This window comes from Triticum urartu, chromosome 2, assembly GCF_003073215.2.
Source record: "Triticum urartu cultivar G1812 chromosome 2, Tu2.1, whole genome shotgun sequence".
Taxonomy (NCBI): domain Eukaryota; kingdom Viridiplantae; phylum Streptophyta; class Magnoliopsida; order Poales; family Poaceae; genus Triticum; species Triticum urartu.
In genome coordinates this window covers 723208180-723231408 of record NC_053023.1, presented here as the reverse complement: position 1 = coordinate 723231408, position 23229 = coordinate 723208180, and the positions used below count along the sequence as shown (strand labels likewise).

Here is a 23229-nt window from a genome sequence, read left to right as displayed (position 1 = left end):
TAGTGCGAGAAACCAAATGGGGGCGATCGAGTCATGTGGGGAAAAGTGCACAAACCTCTGCAGAGTGTACAAACTAATCATGATTAGCCGTGTCCCCGGTTATGGACAACTTGAGTATCTAGTACTTGAATATCATGTGAATCTCATCATGTTACTTCTAATTAATGTTGTTGGGTTTTAATTACTTAATTGGGATCGGAATGCTGTCAACCATTCTCGATGTTTAACAACTACCATGACAGTTAAATAAATTTATTCCTTTGCAGTAGGGAAAAACTGGCTTTACGCAAAACTGTAACCATAGAGCTTTCCACCAGCCATATATGCATGTAGTATAGCTGTTTCATTCCGTTACTCTCTATGTGTTACATTGCCAGCATATTCCATGTGCTGACCCGTTTTCGGGCTGCAACTTCTCATGTTGCAGACTTTTCAGACGACGAGTAAGGTGCTTTTAGGTCGTGGTTCTATACTCAGTGATGCCGTTGGAGTTGATGGACCCATTTATCTTCCGAGTCTTCCGCTTTTATCGTTATTAGATGGCCTTAAGCCATTTTTATTGTAATAAGTTCTCTTTGAGACAACGATGTAATAAGTGTGTGATTGCCACTCTGCTATAAATCCTTTGATGTACTGTGTGGTGTCAGCATTACTGATCCAGGGATGACACCTGAGCACAGAGCGCTTGATCCATTCGGGTCGGGTCGCCACAGACGCGGTGCTAGGATAACAGAGACACCCGAAAATGCGAAGACCATCATAAGATGGAACCGCACTGAAGAGGAGCTGGTGAGGAGTGTAGTTCCAGCGCGGGCGACACGGGCGAATGTTAATAAGGAGGCTGGCGGTCACGACCGCGTCCGGCCAGAACCGAGGAGGCACATAGGAGTGGAAGAGCAACGTGCGGACACAGTCATTAAGAGTGCAAATGACGCGCTCGGCGCGACCATTCTGCTGGGACGTGTAGGGACAAGTGAGTCGAAAGATGGTGCCGTGGGACGCAAGAAGATTGCGGACGGCGACGTTGTCAAACTCCTTGGCGTTGTTAGTTTGCAAGGCAAGAATAGGACAACCAAACTGTGCGGTGACATATGAATAAAAGGCTGTGAGTGTGGCAAGAGCGTCGGACTTGTGAGAAGAGGGAATGTCCACACATAATGAGAAAAATCATCCAATATCACCAAATAGTATAAGTAACCCGTGTTGCTCGCAACCAGGGACATACAAACATTACTATGCAATAACTAAAACGGAAAGGTGGAAATGTTTGTAGGCTCGCTAAAGGGAAGACGGACGTGCTTGCCAAGACGGCACAAGTGTGGTCGTCAACCTTATTACACGAGAAAGAAAAACCCTGAAGAATCTGACGCATAACGGTGGAGTTGGGATGACCGAGGCAGGCGTGCCAAAGATCGACACTAGCAGCGAGGGCGGCGGGACGACGGGTGGTGGTGGCGCCGGAGGGATGCACCGGGTAAAGCTCGTCCGGGCTGTCACATCGGTGGAGTACCATCCGTACGGGCGTCCTTCACAGAAAAGCTGATATCGTCAAATTCAACAGTGATAGGATTCTCACGAGCATGTCGACGAACAGAAACAAGATTAGTGACTAAGTCAGGAGACACAAGAACATTAGACATGTTAACAGGAGTAGAAGTACAAGGAAATGCCATATGATCGGCATGTGTAATGGGTAGAGAGGAACCGTTACCAACGGTGACGCGAGTGGGAGTATGAACAGGAGTGGCGGATGTGAGGTTACCGGGATGAGCAGTCATGTGAGCGGTGGCGCCCGAGTCCATGTACCAGTCACCTCACCATCGTAGGAACTCGGTGACAAGGCAGAGTGCAGAGCAGCGAGAAGGGATGGGTCCCACGGCAGCGGCACCTAAGGAGGGTAAAACCCTCTGTAGGCCGACGCGGTGGCGGCACCGTAGGCGGGCGCGGGCGGGGGTGCGGCGCCATAGCCGCTATGGGGAGCGACGTTCTGCGCGGCGAAGAGGGCCTGGTGGCTCACCGGACGAGGCCCAAGGATGCCCGGAGCGGGAGCCCGAGGGACCGGCATCGAGTACGCATGGACGACGTTGATCCACGGGTTGGTGTCGTACGTCGACGGAGGGGTGGCCTGCTGCCGCTGCTGCCGAGCCCCCCCCCCCCCCCGGGCGCCTGTTGCTGCTTGCGGCCGCCCTCGCGGCAGTTGCCGCGGCGCCCGCCACCTGGCTGCTGGGGGGCAGCGGGAGGGAAAGGAGGCGCAGGCGGCAGGGGGAAGTACCCCGGAGGTGCGGGGGGCGGCGGCTGATGGCGCAACGCGGGTGGGGCGGCCGGTGGTGGGGCGCCACGGGAGGTGCCGGCGGCGAGGGCGTGATGCTGCACACGCTTCTTGATCCCCTTCATCCGGCGCTCCTCCAACCGCAAGTACCCCACGAACTTGGGGAAGGAGGGCTCCGGCATCAAGGTGAGGTTGGAGCCGACGTTGCCGAAGTCCTCGTTGAGGCTGGCGGTGAGCATGCTGAGGAGAAGGTCGTCATCAAGCTTGGCCCCAATGTCGCGGAGCTCATCCGCCAATGTCTTCAGGCGGCGGCAGTAGTCATCAATGGACTGTTCATCCTGGTGACAGTAAAAAAATTCCTACTGCAAAAAAACGTGGCGCTGAAGCTTGTTGTCGGTGAAGAGGTCGTTCAGCTTAACCCACATGGCACGGGCGTCGTCACCGGCACTCACGACCGTGTGAAACCGGTCCTTGGAGATGATGGTGAAGAACCACCGCATGATCGTGGCGTCGATCACGGTCCACTCGGGGTCGTCCATCATGGCACGGGAGTCAACGGTGCCGTCAACATGATCCACGAGGTTGTTCTCGCGGAAGAGCAACGAGAAGTAGGTCTTCCACGCGAAGTACGTGGAGTTGGAGGCATTGGGGACGACGGGGACGTGTGCTTGGATGTTGATGTCGCGGATTTCAGCAGGGTCCACGGCGAAGGGGTTGGAGATGGAGGAGGCGTTGGACGACATGGCGGCGAGGGTTTGGGGAAGGGGGGCGGCGGTGGAAGGGCGGCGCGGCGGTGGGAGAGGCACGGCGAGGCGGGAGGGCAGCGCGGCGCGGCGCGGCGGGGAGGAGAGGACGAGCGGGGAGGGGAGGCGCGCGTGGGGAGGTGGTGGCGGTGGCGGCGTGGGGCGGTGGCGGCGGCGGCGGCTAGGGTTGGCGGAAGCAGGAGGCTCGACTTGCGATAGATACCATGTAGAGAATGATTTTGTGCATCGATAATTGATTGACCGTGCATTAGGCACATATATATAGGTACAAAGGGTGCGACCGGTGTCTTGTCTTCCAAAATATAAGTATTCCCTCCGTCCTAAAATTTTTGTCTTAGATTTGTCTAAATACGGATGTATCTAGTTACGTTTTAGTGTTAGATACATCCATATCTAGACAAATCTGAGCCAAAAATTTTGGGACGGAGATACAAGAGGAGAGAGACACTACAGGTGCAGCATTCAAAACCCAGACCTACGCACATATACACATGTTCAACAGACAGGATCGTGTCAAGTCTAGAAATTGAATCCTAGTAGGCTGATTCCACCACAAAAAACTTAACAATCGATCTGAGGTAGGCTCAGTTCGCATATCGTCCATTGTATTGAGGACCCATAAATATGGCTTGTCAAGTTGTAATAGCTCATCGCGTGCACACTTCTTGTGCTAGGTCCTGAGAGATTGCTTCTTATTTATCTGCTTATATGTCTTGCCATTATTATTCGTAGTCGTATTTGTATTGTTTGGTCTATACTCTGTACTATGCTCATTGCTCGCAGAGGTACTATAAGCGAACAACGAAGAATGTATCACGGTGGCCCTGGTTCGGGATCTCGAGAGAATAGGTGGAAATTAAAGTGCCCACGACATCGGATAATATGATGGCATGATGCCCGGCCCGGCCCGGCGAATCATGTCATCCATGCAAATTGCAGCTAGCACTAGTCTAGTAGGTGATCATATCAAGCAATGGACACAGCTAACACGACGGCATGTTGGCACTCAACAACTCTGCACAAGATCTGCGTGGTAAACGATGCTGCGTTGATCTGAATATCCCTGGACGGCTGGACGTACGGGCTGCGGGCCTACCCAGATGCATGAACCATGATGATAGATGGGGGTGCAAGTGCAACACTAAGCTGACGGGTTTGGTGCCCCGCGTCGTGTATAAATGAGACCTCCGCATCGCTCCCAGAACTCACACCACTCTTCCACCACCAAAATCAAGCACTAGAGCTACCTGCGTGTGATTCAGATTCGAGAGAGGCAGCGTGCAGTGCACTCTCTTCACTTCAGCTAGCTCCACCTCCACCACCATGGCCAACTTCGCCGCCCAGCTCAGGGATAGGTTTTTCGGCCTCGTCGACCGCGTCGCCGGCTGTGGCCGCTCCGGGGTCAGGGAGGAGGCCCCCAAGTCGGCGCCGGCGCCGGCCGTGCAGGAGGTATGTTCACATTTTACACGGAAAAGACAATTCGACGGCGTTTTCTACTGCACAAGACTTGCAGAGTTACAGTTGTGTAGCTAGAGAACTCACCGTGCTGCTCATTACTCTTGCAGCATGTCGAGATTCGACCGAGAGGCCCCGGTGTGTCAGGAGGATCGGAGGCGGGAGTCAATTAGACGACCGCAAGTGCTACTCGCCCACATTCATGTGGCTTCCCTTGTTCTGAAAGTTGAAACAAAGGCTTTGTTTGCTGGTGATTTTGAATGTGTGAAGTGTGTATGTGCGTGCTGTGTTTTCAAGTGTTCAAGAAGATTTTTTGTTCATGCCATGACATGACAAATTGAGTTTGATAATTTCATTGTAACATTGTTATTTGATGAAGCAGTAATTTGGTCAAAATTTTACATGTTCAAAAGCTATACGTGTATGTTTGTCATGTCATGGTAAACGGCTACCATTTTTCATGAGAAATGAAACAAATTCACCCCAATGAAGTGAAGAAAAAATTGTGGCAGACATGTTAGTTATTCTTGTTGATTGGGCGAAAGTGGCCAGTCAGATTAGCGTTGTAAATAATCACTTAGTAGAAGATGGCTTGTCCAGCGACATGATTGCATCGACGGCAGAAGGGTCTGACAATATCAGTGCATTGATTGCTCTTGAAGATGGGACTGCTGAAGAAGGCGACGACGGATTCTACAGCATGCGTATGCGGTGCATGCTGAGAGTTTGGTAGACTGGTTGGTACTCCCGGCTAGCCGCAATTTTGTAGGTAGGGCGACATTTTTCGCCAGAAAGGTGGCATTGGATTAATTTTTTATTTTATTTAGTAAGACCTTGTTGAATAATGTAATAAAGATGTCTGTCTGCATCACTCAGGGTAATCATCCTTTTCGAAAAAAGAAGATGGCTGGTCTATTGTATAGTATGCAAATGACACCATACTTTTTTTGGGGATCATGACCTAGATAAAGCTAGAAACCTCAAGCTCTTTTTATGTGCTTTTGAGGAGCTTTCATTTCTTCAAATTAATTTCCATGGGAGTAAAACTTTTCTGCTTCGGTGAGGCCACACTTTTGGCATTTGAGTATGCTGAGATTTTTGGTTGCCAGCTTAGACAGTTCCCTATTCTATCCCTGGGTATTCCAATTTACTATCGTCCTCTAACTGTCGTTCAGTGAAAATATGTGGTAGAGACACTTGAGAAACGACTGGCAGGTTGAAAGCCAAACTCTTGTCTTATCGGGGTCGGTTGGTCTTGATCAATTCCCTCCTAAAAAAATATGGTTTTATACATGTTGTCCTTCTTCCACCTACCGAAAGGGATTCTCCAAAGATTGGACTACTTTAGATCCAGACTTTTCTGGCAGTGTGATAATGAATCGAAAAAATGTCAGGTAGCTACGTGAAATGTGTTGTGTGGTCCTAAAAGTGAAGGGGCGGGTGGGGGGGGGGGTCTTGGGATTCAAGATCTAGAGAATAAAAACATTGCCCTTCTCAGTAAATGGGTATATAAACTACTATCTAAGAATGGAGTGTAGCAGGAAAACGTCTGTCACAAGTATGTGGGTACCAAAGCCATTTCTCAACTCCAACAAAAAACCCGTGATTCACATTTTTGGTATGACATGATGAAGGCCAGGGATAGGTTTTTAGCTTTTTCCAATTTGGCACTTTTTTGGTTAGGGGCGGCTTTCGAGTTAAGGTTCTGGGAGGATAATTTGCTTGATGCCACTTCACTTATGGTGCAATACCCGAGCTTGTATCGGATTGCTAGGCATAAAATTTTCACAATCGCATAGGTCTTGGGTCAAGCAAACACTGATATTTCTTTCTCTGTCCTATTAGGGCATGTTTAAAGCACACTCAATTGTCAAACGGACCAGACGGATTGTGAGGAAACTTGCATCAGAATGGTAGGTTTTCAGTCAAGTCCTTATATGAGGCGACTGCCCACATCAATGTTCTTGTTGATAATAATAAAAAATTGAATCTCAAACTACCTCTTCGAGTGAAGATATTCCTTTGGCTTTTAAACAAAGGTCTAATCTTGACTATGGATAAGCTGGCACACAACAATTGGCAAGGTAACTTGACATGTGTCCTTTGGCAACACGCTGAGTCTATTAAACACCTTTTTTTGTGTAATTTTGCTCGTGTAGTGTGCCCCCTCCCCCTGGTTGCAGTGTGTGTAATATGTTCAACAACTGGTTGTAGGGTACAACACATTCTTGTGGGAGCAGCAGCCTTATGTTGGGTTATGTGGCTTACCAGGAACTATGTGGTTTCTAATTAGAAAAATGTGTTTCACCTCTTGTGCAGGTTATTGATGTATGTACATGATGGCTCCATGCTCGGTTATCATGCATAAGCCGGAGGACTGAGACATTTCTATGATGGTGTATATCGGGCTGGAGTATATAGATGACGGTGTGTTCTTCGTATAGGACCTTACCCCTCTTCGGACACCCTTTTTAAATTTTTGGTATAAAATAGTATTATCATTTTGGTCCTGTTCTATTGGACATGTTTGTGTGCATCGTGCTATGCAGATGCCGGGCATTCACTTAGTTTGGTAATATCAAGTCGATTGAGTGAAAATGTCCTTTATAAAAAAAGTAAAGAATGTATTAAACAAAGGACATAATAGTTTAGCACGTGCATTTGTTCTCGTTCAATACAATTGGTATTTCTTTTGGGCTATTGGCCTTTTGTCCGTTTGGGTGGTCAAACGAACAAAAAAAATATGATATGCAGAACATAACATTAATACTGTTATGGGGTAGAAAGAGGGCATTAGCTGCCATCCCCCGGTGTGCACTTTATCAAATTGTATTTACTCAATAGTTATTTATGATTGAGTACATGTATCTTACAATTATATGCCAAGCAAAGCAATCATTGGCATTCAAGCATGCATTTATTATCTTAACAAAAATAATTATCATATCATAGCAGGATTATCTAGCTTGCTTGCCGGGAACGCATGGAAAATAATTTTATTTCTTGAGCAATGAAAACATAAATTAGGGAACGAAAGGAATGTAAAGACAACATGATTCTAGAGTAACTCGTTAACACACCCACGAGGCAACTAGATCCTCTAACATACAGAAGAAAAGTTAGAGAAGTTACAATAACTTAACTTGACTTCTTTCAATACATATCTCTAAGCCTAAAATGACTTAAATTAATTTGCAAATTACGGATCTAGTACATTTATAGTAATTACATACAATAAATTGATGGTGAAATAAAATTAATTTTAGATTATTTATATCTACAGTAATTACCAATAGTACAAAGAAACACTGGTACATGAACTCTTATACAAACGGTTTTTACCCCATTTTTTAGACAAGTTATAAACCGTGGTTTTGCATGTGTGGGCGATAAGGGGGTCCATCACACATGACCCAGATAAATCATCTAGGATAGGTCGAGCGGTTGGTGACGATTTTCTAAAGTAATCGTATGCGAAGTCGTGGACTATCCCACACGTACAACTTCACATTATGTTTGCAATCCGCCAGGCATCCCAAACAATTATTTAGAGATACTCATGTGCAAAAGATGGATATCACAAACATTTAATCTATCGATTTGTTTGCGATAGGTACAATATCCCACATAGTAAAAAACTACAAAATGTGTGTGGTGCCTCTAGTATCGCCAATGTGTCCATTTCATAAGTGTGTGCGCTAGGTATTTCTATCACACACGCGTTTCACATGTGAAACGTGTTCTTTTCGTCCGATAATACACAGGCACATGGGTTGGAAATGTTTGTGGTATTATCAACAATAGCACACGCATATCGTTGGGTGGGTGGGCAGGGCATGCTAGATGCAGATCCAGGCAGGGAGCTCTGGTTGGGCATCACAAGGGATGGTGTTGATGAGGTAGTGGGAGATGTGTGGCGCCGATGCGGTCAGGCCACTCAGCACCGCCGGGGTTGCCGGTCATGGACATGGTCTGCTCCTGCAATTTAACCTCTTCCCCGATCGATATGGAATAGTCGGTCGCAGCGGCAGTTGCCGTTCGTATGGGCAACCACAACGAACAAAGTTCTAGTAGATCAGCAAAGTTCTAGTAGACCGGCAATACGAAAAGTAAGAAAAAAATGCAAGAAATTGGTAGAAACTCAGGGAAAAAAAGTGTAGCAGACCAAGTTTTTCATTTGAACACCAAGAAGTATAGGTAAAACAACAAATAAAAATGGAATATTACAAATACAATGTTTCCACATTTTTCGAAATGCAAGGAGAAAAATATTGATTTCTCCAACAAAAATACAATAACTACAAGGGATAGCACTCGGCTAAAGCAAATGTGAATAACTAGGTACAAGTGATCACTAAAAAAAATCCAAAAAAAGAACTTCTTTAAAAGAATCGTGCGCGTACATGAGGCAAGGCAAATCAAAGGCTCCTAGCTTGGGTTTCTCTGTTTTTATTTTCTTGCTCTGCTCTAGTCTGCCTTTTTTTCCTATTGTTGCTGTTTTCTCATCTCATCTTATTTAAGAAAGAAAGAAAGAAAGAAAGAAAGAGAGAAACACAGGGCCAAAGAAACAAACCAACCTTGGACTTGAAACGATGAGATTCATCTTCCTTCCTTCAAGGCGAGCCGTTTCATCCACGGACAGTTGCTTCATTTTCTCCCCCTTTCCACTCACTTTGATCTCTCTCTTCCTCTCTTTTCTATTCTAGAAAAGACTAGTTGCTCAATCACCACGGAAAATTTTCTATCAACGGCTGTGTTTATTTCTGTCTTGTTCCTGATCCACTTACCACCATGCCGCCCAAAAGAAAAACGAACAAACAAACAGATGGGTAGAGACAAAAGAGGTAGAAGAAGGCGAACACATGGTGATACCTGGACAAGCTCCCTAGCGTCGGCACTGAGGTTGGAACGGCATCCCGGGAGGAGCCACCTACGCGCGTCAATCTCAAAATGATATGCCGGCTTAGTCTCTCAAAAATGCTAATAGGGATAGAGTGTGCATGTGTGTTCATAGGGATGAGTGTATGCGCGTACACATAAGCGCATGCGTCTGTACTATATTAAAAAACAAAAAACTAACGCCCACACGTGTGGCATCCTGCACATCGCCTACATGCCTTCATCATCACTCATTTTGCCACGTATGAACAGATGACAACAGCAAGGATCTTTTTGGTTTCGGCTTAAAAATGTTTTATGTCCTAATTACAAAATCGAATTAAAAATCTGTTTTCATCATTAAATCCATCTCAACGAGATCTTCAAAACTAAACTCCATGTTTATATGTTTCGATGAATTATTTTTTTTGCCCAAAAGTTGTCATGATGTTTACACTGTAATTGCTATAGTGCTTAAACTAAAGTTGCAATGTGGCAATTTTAGTTTGTAGAGCATGGTAATTTTAGTTTTTTTTATGATGGCAATTCAGTACTTTGACCATAAAAATTAATTTTTGTATGAACCATGGCAATTTTAAGTGCAGGTATCATGGCAATTTTAGTTTATTGTTCATGGCAAGTCTAGTTTCTTAATTCCCCGTTTTATAATATGTTAAAATTTAATTTTAAATATAAAAGAAAATAGCTAAAACATATCATGGCAACTTCAGTGTAAATATCATGGCAATTCATATGCAATAGACATGGCAACTTTTAACAAAAAAAATTCGTCGAAATATATTGATATGAGATCTAGTTTCCAAGATCTCATCGCGAGAGATTTAATGGTGAAAACGGATCTTCAATCGAATTTTTTATTTAAGAGATAAACCATTTTAAAAATTGAAAATCCAAAAAGATTTCCACATGCGTGCATGCGGTGACGTGGCGCAGTCTATGTGTTATAGGGCGTGTGCGCGGGTTTGGCTCCCACCACACGTGTGGGTGTTAGCGTTCACTACAAGGATACCCCTTATAAAGCAACAAAAACTCTACAACAGTTTGACTATATGTTGCAAAATTCATAATAGATACGTATATAAGGGTTGGAGCATATGCGTTGTAAAGTTACAGCTCATGACCCTTTCATGGTACATATATGAAAAAAACAGAGAAAAGGAGAGAGAGAGACGCACGAGAAACAGAGTCCTGGATTCCCCTCATCTCTCCCAAATCGCCGCCATCCATCGCCTCGTATCCCTCCTCCGACCCACCTCGCCGCCGGCCCTCCCCTTCCGCTCCTCCCACCTCGCCGCTCCAGTGGCTGCCGGATCCGCCCAATCCCCACCCACTCATCCCTCTCGCGTCCCATCTCCCTCTCTTCACGCGGCTCCTTCTGCGCCACCTGCGGCGGTTGACTCAGGCGACGTTCGGCGAACCCCGCCACCGTGAAGCACAGCCTGAGGCGCCCTCGCACCGCGGCTCCCTCCCATCCGGTTAGATACGGCGCTCGCGGTCACCAAAGCCCGCCCGCGACCCTCCGCCCATGGCTATTAGGGTTTCAGGCGTCGGCTCCGGTGGCCGTCGTCCACCTCCCGTCCGGTGAGTGCATCCCCTCCCCTGGCTTCATCCTCTCTCTCTCCCCCTTTCTCTAACCTGCTCTTCTCTTCTTCTGTACACGTGCAGGGAGGAACCGCCGGTGGACATCCTTGCAGCTGCTCGGGACAAAGCAGCCATGGAGCTTCCTCCTGCTCCTCTGGCCTCGGGTGAGTTGGTCCACTCCTCCCCTCTGCTCTGGTTCGTAGCACATCAGGACCAGTAGTGGCTTCAAATTAACCCCGAGTTGCATATTCTTTCTAGGGCAACAACATTGTAGGGAGCGATTGTCTTTCTAGTAAGCTATTCTGAAGCCCATCTACGTCGTCTTGGAGCAGCAACCAGTGTGGTTGAGGTAATTTGTACAGAAAACACCAAGTATATGGTTAGGAATCAGGTCGGAGTCTAATTACAGTATTCCCCAAGGCCCCAATCCTTTTCTTTTGCAATCTATAATATTCTACGTACTATTAAGGATTTTACAATGCAAAAATCCAAAATATGTTCTTTTAGGCTAATTACTAAATAAATCTAACGATAGTCCATGTGGCGGCGGAGGTGTAGCGATGGTAGTTTGAAGCGATTAGGCGGCCGCAAGCGTCTTTGGCGCCAAGGCTGTTGAGTGATGGAACTGGCCGTGTGGCGATTCGTTTTCTATTCTCCACCCTTTAAGGTCATAACAGAAGAAAGAACTATGCAATTGACTTGATCACTATTTTTTTATCTAGAAAAAGATATGTTTTGTACGCGTGTATTGATGAGTACTCCTCTTGACTCGATTGTGTTGCAGGGAGTGAAAGGAAAGCATCCAGTTGGGGTGGTCTGCAGCTCTGATCACCTCCAGCAGCACCACATAATCAAAGTTCCAAACAGTAGTGCTGCACTTCTGCCCAGTGGCGAAGCTATGTGTAAGCTGTGGGGTCAGCTGACCCCACAACTTTTGTGAAAAACAGCCGTAAAACACTGTACAATTACTGTTCATTGTGAAAAAAATAATCAACAAAATTACCACTGACCCCACAGATCCCCGAGGCTGGCTTCGCCGCTGCTTCTGCCTCCAGCAAGCATTTCACTTTGATGTTTATAGGTGGCTCTACATGATCATTTGATGTGTATATTATGTAGAAGATTTGAATGATGTACGTGTTTATTTCAGAAAACATTTCTTAATGACGCCTTGTATATATACAAGACAGATATTCATGTACATCAGCTTTAGTTTTGTTTGTTAACTAGAAACTGTGGTTTCCTTTTCTTAACCGAAATCACTAAAGCATGGGATGCATTTGGGGTTTCCAGATAGCTAATATTAGGAGCACACAAGATTTAGACTCCTGCTATGTAATTAAAGGAAATCAGAACATTCACCAATATCCTCTATATATTTTCTAGCCTTAGGTTCCTGACTTTTTCATACAAATTATAATTTGGAAACTTTATTTATAGGAATGATAAATAGTATGTACAAATGCCTTCACTAAAATTAAATTTACTTTAGCCACATGGAAGCCAACACAATATCACATGTAATATTTCTCAGTTAGTCAAAAGTATGCTTCTTTTAAAATTTATGGTTCTAATATTTTTTTATCACATAAATATGTTCCACTTATATATGGTAAACTAAAACTGTCTAGCCTATGCAGAAGCACGGCTTAATGACTAGTCTAGCTAACTCAGGGATAAATTCATTTAGCCAGATGTAAAGTTGCCAAGGTAGTAACTAGTACATATAGAACAGGATAGGTTGCTCTTCTTTTATTATGTACGGATTGATCTTGATGAAGTTTACTTCTTTTGCACTGTTCTAGAGATGCATGAGACACCTGTAACCTTTTTCCCTTGGTTTTGAAGCTACACGCACCAACTCGATGTACGGCGACTCCATGGAGCAAGTCGAGTTCGTGGAGCAAGTCATGGACGGTGCCATGGAAGGTATACTCTCTCCCTCTCCCTACCGTGGTACTGCTCAATGTGTCCACGACCATTGAGCAGTGCTAGGTTCTATGCTGCTGTCCATGCCAATTTATAGCATTTGGGACTGTAGGTCAGTGGATTTATTTAGCAATAAATAATTCTGTTGGTTCACACAAAACAGTTTGACTGTAGGTGTACAGAATTAGCAATGGATCTCTAGGCTGGTGATAACTATGTAAATTCGTTTCAGTGGATTTGAGGCTGTAGTTTTGTTCCAAAGCGTGGTGGGCACCTTTAGGTTTGTTTGTTTCCTGTTGGATGACTGAAACCAACTAGAGCTAAATGTTTTGGTTTCAGATCACTAAAACCTTTTTAGTTCAGTTTGCTAACTAAATGGAGAAGAGAAAAGAAGTGGTACTGTCACTCACAATTGCCCTTGAATGCACATCAGCACTTAGGCTACTCTCCATATAATTTTATTAAGCCATGTTTTTCTGCAGGCTGTGTCGTATATTGTGGCGTCGTGATTAGTCATCAATGACAACTAACACTCATGCCGGTATCTTTTCACAATCATAATAGGGACGTAGCTCTTGCTATAGTTGTAAGTTGTGATCCTAAATTTAAACTTGATGATGCTAAAATTACAAATGAATTCTTGGTAGTGCATGTCGATATGGCACTTGTGAAAACTGAAGATTCGGTATGGAGTCGCAAAAGCTGCAATACTCTCGATAATGCAGAAAAAAAAAAGATTGCATAGCCTTCAACCTTTGTACATACGTGCCTAACATCCTGCTGCCTCTATCACTACATTCATCATGTCAATGCATTGTGTATTAACAGTTCATTTTGTTATTTTCTTTGTAGATTCAAAAGATATATGGATGATTATAATGGTGCGTGGCAAGTATATTGCAATGATGATGATGTTCCGTTTCATGATGATAATGATGTTCCGTTCCATGATGATGATGATGGATGCTATCAGTTTTAGTTAAGTTGTAGGGATGATGTGTCTGTCTGATGGTGTTCCCCGGTTAAGTTTAGTTAAGTTGTAGGGATGTTGAAGGATGCTTTTTATTTAAGTTTCGCTGTCAAGAAAATATTTAGGTTATGCATCACATTTCGATGATGTTTCCCTTGTAATATCAACCATTGTAATCCAACAGCTTTATCCAATATATGATTTCTTTCTCTAATGAGTATATTCTTTTATTTTTTTTCCACACTTCATATACATAATTATCACTGTTATGTTGAGCATTAATTTAATTGTTATATAATTTACATTATATATGTAACAAAACATGAAGCGTTGAAAATTCCTAGTTGCCAGAAATGAGATTTGGATTCGTGTACATTAAGCACCAACATATAAAACTGTTGTAAAGGTTGGCTTTATGTGTTGTACTCTTGCAACGGCCCCTTTTACTAACGGCGGTATAAGCGTTGCATTATGCGCTAGCAACACTGGATAAGGCTATGCATCCCAAACGGTTGGTAAAGACAGTTACAACGCATATATGGACTTATAGATACGGAAAAATGCGTTGCTACAGGTGGGGTATTGTTGTAGTGGTTGTTCTTAAAAAATACTTTATTTGCTAATTAAATTATAATTTTGATCCCCCGCGCAAAAATAATAATTATAATTTTGATGTTTATGCCTTACCAATGAAAGTATTTATTTTACTCTATTGTACTTGTTAGGTTCATTGTGGCTAATTCGCACTGCGACCTTCGTAATGCTAGGGACAACCCTGCCCTGCCCGCGGCTGTGGAAAACTTTGTTTGGGCCTCACATGCACATTCAGTTATCTGTTACTTCATTGATGTGCTTCCCTTACTTAATTTTTCACTGAACAACTAAATTTTATCTATGTTTAGTACTCTGCGGCGTGGTACTTCCTTCTGTCCCTTTTACTCTACATATAAGAGTCTGAAGTTAAATTTCATAAAGTTTGGCCAACTTTATAGAAAAAATATCAACATCAACAATACAAAATTAATATCATTAAAAGTGTCATGAATTTAATTTTCATTTATAACTTTAATATTATAGATGTCGGTGCCTGTTTTTGTAAAGTTGATCAAACTTTATATAATTTAACTTCGAAAAAAATGTAGACTAAAAAAACGGATGGAGTACCATGAAGTGTTTCGATCATAATGACAAAGCACACGTATAGTATCATCATGACCAGGCATCATCATAGTATGGGATGGCTACGCTGACCCAGCCCTACTCCCTCCATTCCATAATGTAGTGCTTTCACTATCCACGTGCTTCAACTTTGACCGTAAATTTAACTATCAAGACCGATTGCGGCGGGGGCAAAAGTTATATCAGTGAATTCGTATTCGAAAGAAGTTTTTAATTATGTAACTTTTTCTCCCGCCGCAGTCTGTCTCGTTCATTAAATTTATGGTCAAAGTTCGATTTCGGAAAGCGTGAGCACATTATATTTTGAAATGGAGGGAGTACTACGCACCCCGTGCCGGATGCCCCACCACGCATGGAAACGTGTCACACATGTGGATGTGAACGTTCCTGGATGCGGTGCCTGGCGTATACTCATGTCATGTGACGATCCTAAGATTTGGTAGATCGGACGCTCTCGGCATGCATGCATAAAACGGAGGAATAGCAAATTACGAACCCCAACGATGCAATTCGCTACACTGACATCTGTGCTTATTATATTCTACTCAGATCATGAAGCAAGTTGATGATGCAATTTGGTTGTTCGATGGTCGCCTTGATTATAGGATGCCTTGCCGCGGTCTCGCTGTTAATAGTGGACAATCAACCGCTCTCTGTAGCCCGGCCCGGTGCATTTACCAGTAGCTGGTGGTTTGCTCCCAACCCTAGCCGCCACTCCTCCTCCCAACCCTAGCCGTCACTCCTCCTCACCCCTTCCCCTCCTTCATCCCTCGCCGCCGTCTGAGACAGCCATCGGGCAAGCCCGGGGCGTCAGGATTGTGGCGGCAGGGCCTCGGTTGCCCTGCTCATGTATGGGGAACTCCGGATCTGGAGCGGCGGCTCCATTGGCAAGGCACGGCCGGCTAACAGCCGTGCGGGTGATGGATCCGGTGTCCCGGCCGCGCGGACAGCCGGATCCGGTGGTCGTTGGCGGCCGGCAGCGGATTATGCGGCGGTCGGTGTGCGCGATCTGGCGCGTCCCTTCCTTCCTTGTTCGGTGTGCGAGCCAGCCAGGTCGGGCCGCGCTTCCTCTTGGTCGCCGGTTCTGTACAGGAGGTGCTGCTGGTGGCGAAGATCTAGTTCGGGCGAAATCCCTGGCCGGCCATGACCGGCCGCGCCGACGGCGACGCCTCAGGGCGCCGTTTCCCTCCTTGGAGGCATCGGTATGGACTAATCTCCTCACTTCACCTTCCCCTAGGTTTCCCGGGCGAAAGCCCTAACTCTGTTGGGCGGCGGCGGTGCTCACGACGTCGTTCCCTTCTTGAAGGCGTCGCTTTTGGAACCTTGGGGTTGGGTGGCGCTTGTTGGTGGTGGGCGACAGCGGTGGTGCGGCCCTTTCCTAGCATGGATTTATGCCCGTTGCTTGGAGATGGAGTCGCGTAGGTGGAGGTCGTCGGTTGGCGTCGTGGTGGCGTCAATGGCGGAGGACCTGCCAAGGCTCGCGTAGGTGGAGGTCGTCGTTTGGCGTCGTGGAGGCGTCGATGACGGAGGACCTGCCAAGGTTGTCACCTCAATCTGCTCTGAAGATGGACCAGTGGAAGATGGCGGCGATGACACATGTGAGTGTGTCAGACCGGTTTGAGCCCCGGACCCGGCAGATGGCTCGGTCGGGGCCTTCGGTTTTAGATGTTAGGCTTAAGTGAGAGGTATGAGTATGTGGTCCAGCTTGCACCTCTTTATCATTTGGATAGGAGTAACGGCAGATGCTGTCAAGATGGCGGATTCATGCCTATTGTTGTTATACTTTGTAAGGTTCTCAAGAATAATCAATAAAATGACCGTATGCATCTTTCAGATGCAGAAGCCGGGGGTCATCATCTTTTTCGGAAAAAAAACAGTAGCTGGTGGCGTCTCATTGGAGCAAGTTGCAATAAAAAGAGGGCGGTCCATCCACTTGGGAATGCGATCGACCAGAAGAAGACCGTGTAGTCGTAGTGGAGTGCTGAACGATGCATGATTCACATGCATGCCGATCGAGAAATTCTGATTCCCAAGCTGACGATGCAATTCGCTACACTGACATCTGTGCTTATTACACTATCAAACCATCAAGCAAGTTGATGGTGCATTTTGGTTGCTCGATAGCCTCCTTGATTATAGTACGCCTTGCCGCGGTCTCGCTGTTAATAGTGGACAATCAACAGCTCTCTGGAGCTGTCTCTTTGTAACAAGTTGCAATAAAAAGAAGACCGTGTAGAAGTGGAGTGCTGAACTATGCATGATTCACATGCATGCCGATCGAGAAATTCCAATTCCCTCGATCCCATAATGCGGCTAGTGGAGTACGTGCTGAACTGTCGCGCTCTGAGTACGAGTCACTACGTCCTAGTGCTCGCACGCGCGTGGGCCTTGTGTGAAGAACGCCGGTGCGCGTGGTCGGTTGGTGGCGCCGCGCCGTGTATAAATATCGTTCCCCGGCTACGGCGATAGGACTCACTCACCAGTGTCACCGCTCACAGCTCAGCTGAAAGCAAAAGCAGTAAGCAGTCGAGCAGTAAGCAGCTAGCATTGTCCGAGTAGCTAAGCTAGTGGTGGTAGCACAGCAGCTTGAATTGCCCAGCACCAGCTCCGATCCCATGGCCAGCTTCGCCGCCCAGCTCCTGGACGTGTTCTACGACCTCGTCCAGCGCGTCACCGGCTACAGCGCCCGCGCCCAAGACGACAAAGGTACGTAAACACACACGCGCGACACTCCTATGACAACGGCATTGCTGAAGTATTGTACAGTTGCTAATGATTCGCTATGTGTGTGTGTCTTCTAGCGCATGCAGATCTACAGAAGCACAGCATGTTGGCAACTAGGGAGGCTTTCCGGACAGAGGAAGTTGTCGAGATCAGGTCCCGAAATCACCCGGAAGTACCAGGAGGGTCAGGCGCCCAGGTCAATTAATATGCATGGTATGTAGGGCTAGCTAGGCTCTACGTACGTCAGAGACATACATAACGGCCGTGTGGCTTCTCATAGACTCGAGATCAGTGTGCTCAAGATAGTGTACTTGCTGGTGTGCTTCGAAACTTCAGATAATAAGCTCGTGTATGTCCCAGTAATGTTTCAGTTTGTTGATTCCTTATTACCGTGTCTTGCTATCTTAACTTCCTGATCGAGTTTTATGGGTGCTGTTCTGTTGTGTGCTTGTAACTTGTAAGGCCAATAAAGCAGTAACTTGATCGACAGGCTTGTTAATTTTCTAATGATCAAATATTTGTTTTGTAGAAGCTACTGTCTTAAGATATTTTTTCCGTTTACCAACACGGTGAAGCCAGTATGAAAAACATGGATATGCTCTAGAAGACCAAATAAAAAGCAAAGACGATTGGCTCAAAATATATTTTTTCCGACCATCGCACGTTTTGATAATATTAGAAAATTAATACAATTGTAAACTTTACTTTTCAATTCTCGTTGATAAGCCATCATAAAATGTTGATTAGACCTGCCTTTATTATTCTGTTTTGTCATTTGGCAAGGTTGTAAATTTCATCCTGTGCCATTGGTTTTGATTATTACGTGTGGATAAGATTGGTTGGCCTTCACCCGATTCTAACCTTTATAAGAGGAATTACCTCCATATCAGAAATACATGTCGTTTTGGATATAGACACAGTCTTCAAAATTTACCTTTGACAACTGATTTTTACGGATACCATTTTTTTCTTGAGAAACCGGGAGGAGGACTATCTTTTCAAGTAGAAAGAAAAGATGGTGACAAACTGTACATAGGAGTGACCATTTTTTAAGGGAACATGGCAGAAAACCCCTAAAAAGCACAACTATAGCATATCTAGTATGTAGTTGTAGAAAATAATCTACATATAATTTACAAGTTCTCAACCTAAATATTTTGAATTTTGACTTAAAGGCATGCCCAAACATAAGAGGGTTTACGTATTTTTGCAGGCATTGTAAGAGCATCTACAATGAGGGCGCTTAGCCCAGGCGCTAGGCACAAAACCCCGGCCGTTACGCCCAAAATCCCAGCCGTTTTTCCTATTCCTGGTCAAACCCAGGATTCATGCTAGCATCAATGCAACCTCTTGCGTCGGGCGCTAGCCCTTTTTTCTTCTGCGGTAAGACACGGACTCTGCTGTATAAGCGCCTCCATCCTGTCATTAGCATTGAAGGACACAATGCTAACAGCGGCTGCTACAAGATTATCCCTTTTTTTTTATTTCCTTAAGCGTCTGTGCAAGCACCCTGGCATTGGACATGCCCTAAGAGAGGGACAATTATATGTTCCAGAAACTTTTCCTTTAGTTTAGTTGGAGCTACTTTATTAACAAATGAACAAATTTTATTGCAACTCAGAAAATCCAACATCTTACACATAATGACATGATGTCCAATCTATTATATACTACTAGCAAACATGCTCGTGTGTTGCAATGGAAGAAAAACCTCCAATGAACTTTTTTTTCCTCATTCATCAATTAAGAAACCGAAGATAACGTTAAGATTGTTGATGCTAGAGGTGATGGCAATAGATCACTTTTTATCTGATTATCTGACTCCAAAACACTCGATTTAGAATATTCAGAAAGCCAAGATAATGTTGAGATGATTGGTGATGGAAATGATGGCAATGGATACTCATTTTTTATCCGGTTCCAAAACACTATTCAGAAAATGTTGCTGATTTTAAATATTGGCTGTCAAAATCCTCAGCAATGGTCGATTCAATATTGAGATTCCTTTTCTACAATAACAATATCCAAATAAAAGTTAAACCTCCCATATTCAGATTGCAGTGCGCAAACACCGTGCACCCACTCAAGTATAAAGATTTATGCAGAAGAAATAATATGTTAGAAATTCTTCTAAGACACATGATGAACTCTAAATGTACTCATTTTCTTTTATTCATCATGATTATTTCCACATGAAGGACAAACGAACTTACTAAAAAATATAGTTTCATTTTTCTTAAAGTTGAATAATCATTTCTTCCATTTAATATCACTCACCGGCAAGTGCTGAGTTAACTGAAAATGTGTTGAGTTTATTCTCTTCCACGAAGTATCTCTAGAAGTCGAGAATAAGACAAGGAGAGAAGGAGAAATATTGTGTTTTCACATTAGTTAAGAAAAGGAGATGTGTGTTAATATTAACAATCTTTTCATTCGCGTGAGGACCAAGAATCTTGTGAAATTGTATGTCACAAAATTATTGGAGATTTGATTTATGCCCACAGGAGATCGCCTTCGGCTCTCTGACAACTTCGGGCATTCTGGAACAATCTCAATTTGGACAAGTTATGAGTGAGGGAGAATTTTAAGATCTTAGTTAAATTGTCGTATAAGGGGATTGTATCAACCATTTCTTATTTCTTCCATAGCAGTCAAGGAATGCACGATCTGTTGTGATTGAAAGAAAGAGAATTGTGGAAGCGTATGCTGTTCGGCAGGGACGCGTACATGTTATATAGAGATACCAGATTACAAGATGAGGCGCGCAGGTTGTTACTAGACTTGGCCTCTACTCCAAGCTATACAAAGATAAAACTATCCTAGCTAACAACCTGCCGCCCAAGATTACATGTACGTATACACAATACGTGACAACATGTCACAAAATACTAGCATATACAATTTCTACAAGCCTATCATTTAACATCCTCCCTCAATCTTAACTCATCAAGGTTTAGATTGTTCTTGAAGGCTTGAAACTGTCGAACTTGTAGAGGCTTAGTGAAACCATCAGCAACTTGATCTCCTGTTGGAATGAACTGTATTTCTAATAGCTTCTGTGCTACTCTTTCACGAACAAAGTGATAATCAATTTCTATATGCTTTGTTCTGGCATGAAATACAGGATTTGCAGAGAGATATGTTGCACCCAAGTTGTCACACCACGGTTGTGACACATGTGATCTTCCAATCCCTAGTTCATTAAGTAGAGTTTCAATCCACATTACCTCAACAGTTGCATTTGCCAGAGACTTATATTCTGCTTCAGTACTAGAACGTGAAACTGTGGCTTGTTTCCAAGCATTCCAAGATATAAGATTAGACCCAAGAAAAATAGCAAAACCTCCAGTGGATCTCCTATCATCTGGACACCCAGCTCAATCTGCATCAGAGAATGCACTTATTCCAGTTGATGGAGACCTACATAGCTTAAGTCCTATTCCACTACTTCCTTGAATATACCTTAGTATCCTTTTTACAGGTGTCCAATGTAAGGAGGTAGGAGCATGCAAAAATTGGCAGACCTTATTTACTGCAAATGATATATCAGGTCTAGTCAAAGTTAAGTATTGAAGTGCACCAACTATGCTTCTGTACTTAGTTCCCTCTTCGGCGCTCAATACCTTTCCTTCATGCAATGACAGCTTATCAGTGGTAGACATAGGTGTATTGGAAGGCTTACAATCCCTCATGCCTACCCGTTTAATTATGTCTCTGGCATACCTTTCTTGAGTTAACATAATGCCATCATGCATTTTTTTAACTTCAATGCTTAGGAAATAATGTAACTCTCCCAAGTCTTTGAGTGCAAACTCACTTCTCAAATTCTTTAGCAGAGCTGAGGTAGCATCTTGTGATGAACTAGCAACGATTATATCATCAACATAAATTAACATAAAGATGATCACCTTCCCTTTCTTGAAGAAGAATAAAGAAGTATCTCCCTTTGAAGCTCGAAAGCCCAGTTGCTGCAGTTTCATACTCAATCTTGAATACCAGGCTCTGGGGGCCTGCTTTAGACCATACAAGGCCTTGTCCAACTTACATACATGATGTGGTCTCAAGCCATCCTCAAATCCAGGTGGCTGCCTCATATAAACCTCTTCCTCGAGAACGCCATGTAGAAACGCGTTCTGTACATCCAATTGATGAAGACTCCAACCCCTGGAAAGAGCAATAGACAGAACAAGTCTAATAGTAGTAGCTTTAACAATTGGACTAAATGTGTCCTCATAATGAATACCATAACGCTGCTTAAAGCCTTTAGCCACTAGTCTAGCCTTAAAGCCTTTAGCCACTAGTCTAGCCTTATATCTGTCTATTGTGCCATCCGACCTTTTTTTAATCTTGTATACCCACTTACAATCTATTACATTCCTCCCTTGCTTAGGAGAGACCAAGTGCCAAGTCTGATTTTTCATGAGAGCTTCATATTCTATATTCATAGCCTTTTTCCAATTATCATTACTTAGTGCCTCTAATAGACTTTGAGGTTCACCGGTGGAAGCAAAGTTTGCAAACTTGAAATTTTTCTCATACCTGACTGTCCCATCTTTAAACTTTGATGGCTTCAAAATACCTTTTTGTGCACGTGTAGATCCGAGCCGCAGAAGATCCGAGCCCATCACCTCGTATCCGATCATGTATCCGAGCCACAGATGATCATGTACTGAGTTATTAGCCGCAGAAGATCTGAGCCCATCACCTCGTACCCGATCCGATCGAGCAGAGGTGGGCGAATCTCCCTTGGCCACCGTGCTCCTGACCGGGCTAGTATCCCGCGCGGGTGCACTGCCTGGGCTCAGGTTCTGTGAGCGTGGGCCAGGCGACGCACCCCCCCCCCCCCCCCCCCCGCCCCATGTGACGATGAAGGCGTGCCGGGTCCGCCCGTGCGGGAGCCTGACGTGTGGCGCGCGCCAGACAAAGGCGAGGGGGATCAGGTCCGCCCGACCAATCACCACCGGTCCCGCCCGACCGGGGATCAGGGGACGCCAGGGGACCTGCCTGGGGATCCGCCACTATAGAAAACAGGGCTTTGGTCCAGGCTGGGTCAGCCTATTAGTCCCGGTTCAGTCCAGAACCGGGACCAATGTGGGCATTGGTCTCGGTTCATGAGCCCAGGGGGCCGGCCGGGCCACGTGGGCCATTGGTCCCGGTTCATCTGGACCTTTTGGTCCCGGTTGGTGGGATGAACCGGGACCAATGGGCCTCGCTCCTGGCCCACCACCATTGGTCCCGGTTGGTGGCTTGAACCGGGACCAAAGGCTCCCCTTTAGTCCCGGCTCATGTCACCAACCGGGACCAATGAGGTGCCTATATATACCACTCGCTCGCGAGCAGAGCACCCCAGTGCTCTGTTTTTCTCTGGCCGAGGGGGAGAGGGCTTGGTGGTGCTCTAGCTCACCTCCTATGCACACAAGTTGTTCGATGGAATGCCCGAGCCACAATACTTAAGCTTT

The 23229-nt window shown here is 45.0% G+C and overlaps 1 protein-coding gene across 1 annotated transcript; it reads left to right on the top strand.

Moving 5' to 3' along the window:
* The first annotated feature begins 4356 nt into the window (after positions 1-4356).
* On the top strand, positions 4357-14081 carry LOC125538219. Its single transcript, XM_048701495.1, has 9 exons — positions 4357-4482; positions 6808-6816; positions 7038-7060; positions 10790-10968; positions 11053-11132; positions 11753-11870; positions 11986-12049; positions 12817-12897; positions 13750-14081. The coding sequence occupies exons 1-9, from the start codon at positions 4357-4359 to the stop codon at positions 13874-13876; spliced, it is 807 nt and encodes a 268-aa protein (XP_048557452.1). The 3' UTR covers positions 13877-14081.
* Positions 14082-23229: the final 9148 nt, after the last annotated feature.

Excerpts from the sequence above, each read along its gene's own strand:
- LOC125538219 (XM_048701495.1), top strand. The coding sequence starts at position 4,357 with ATGGCCAACTTCGCCGCCCAGCTCAGGGATAGGTTTTTCGGCCTCGTC. Across the intron at positions 10,969-11,052 it reads CGTCGTCCACCTCCCGTCCG|GGAGGAACCGCCGGTGGACA; the intron begins GTGAGTGCATCC and ends GTACACGTGCAG. Across the intron at positions 11,871-11,985 it reads GCCCAGTGGCGAAGCTATGT|ATCCCCGAGGCTGGCTTCGC; the intron begins GTAAGCTGTGGG and ends CTGACCCCACAG.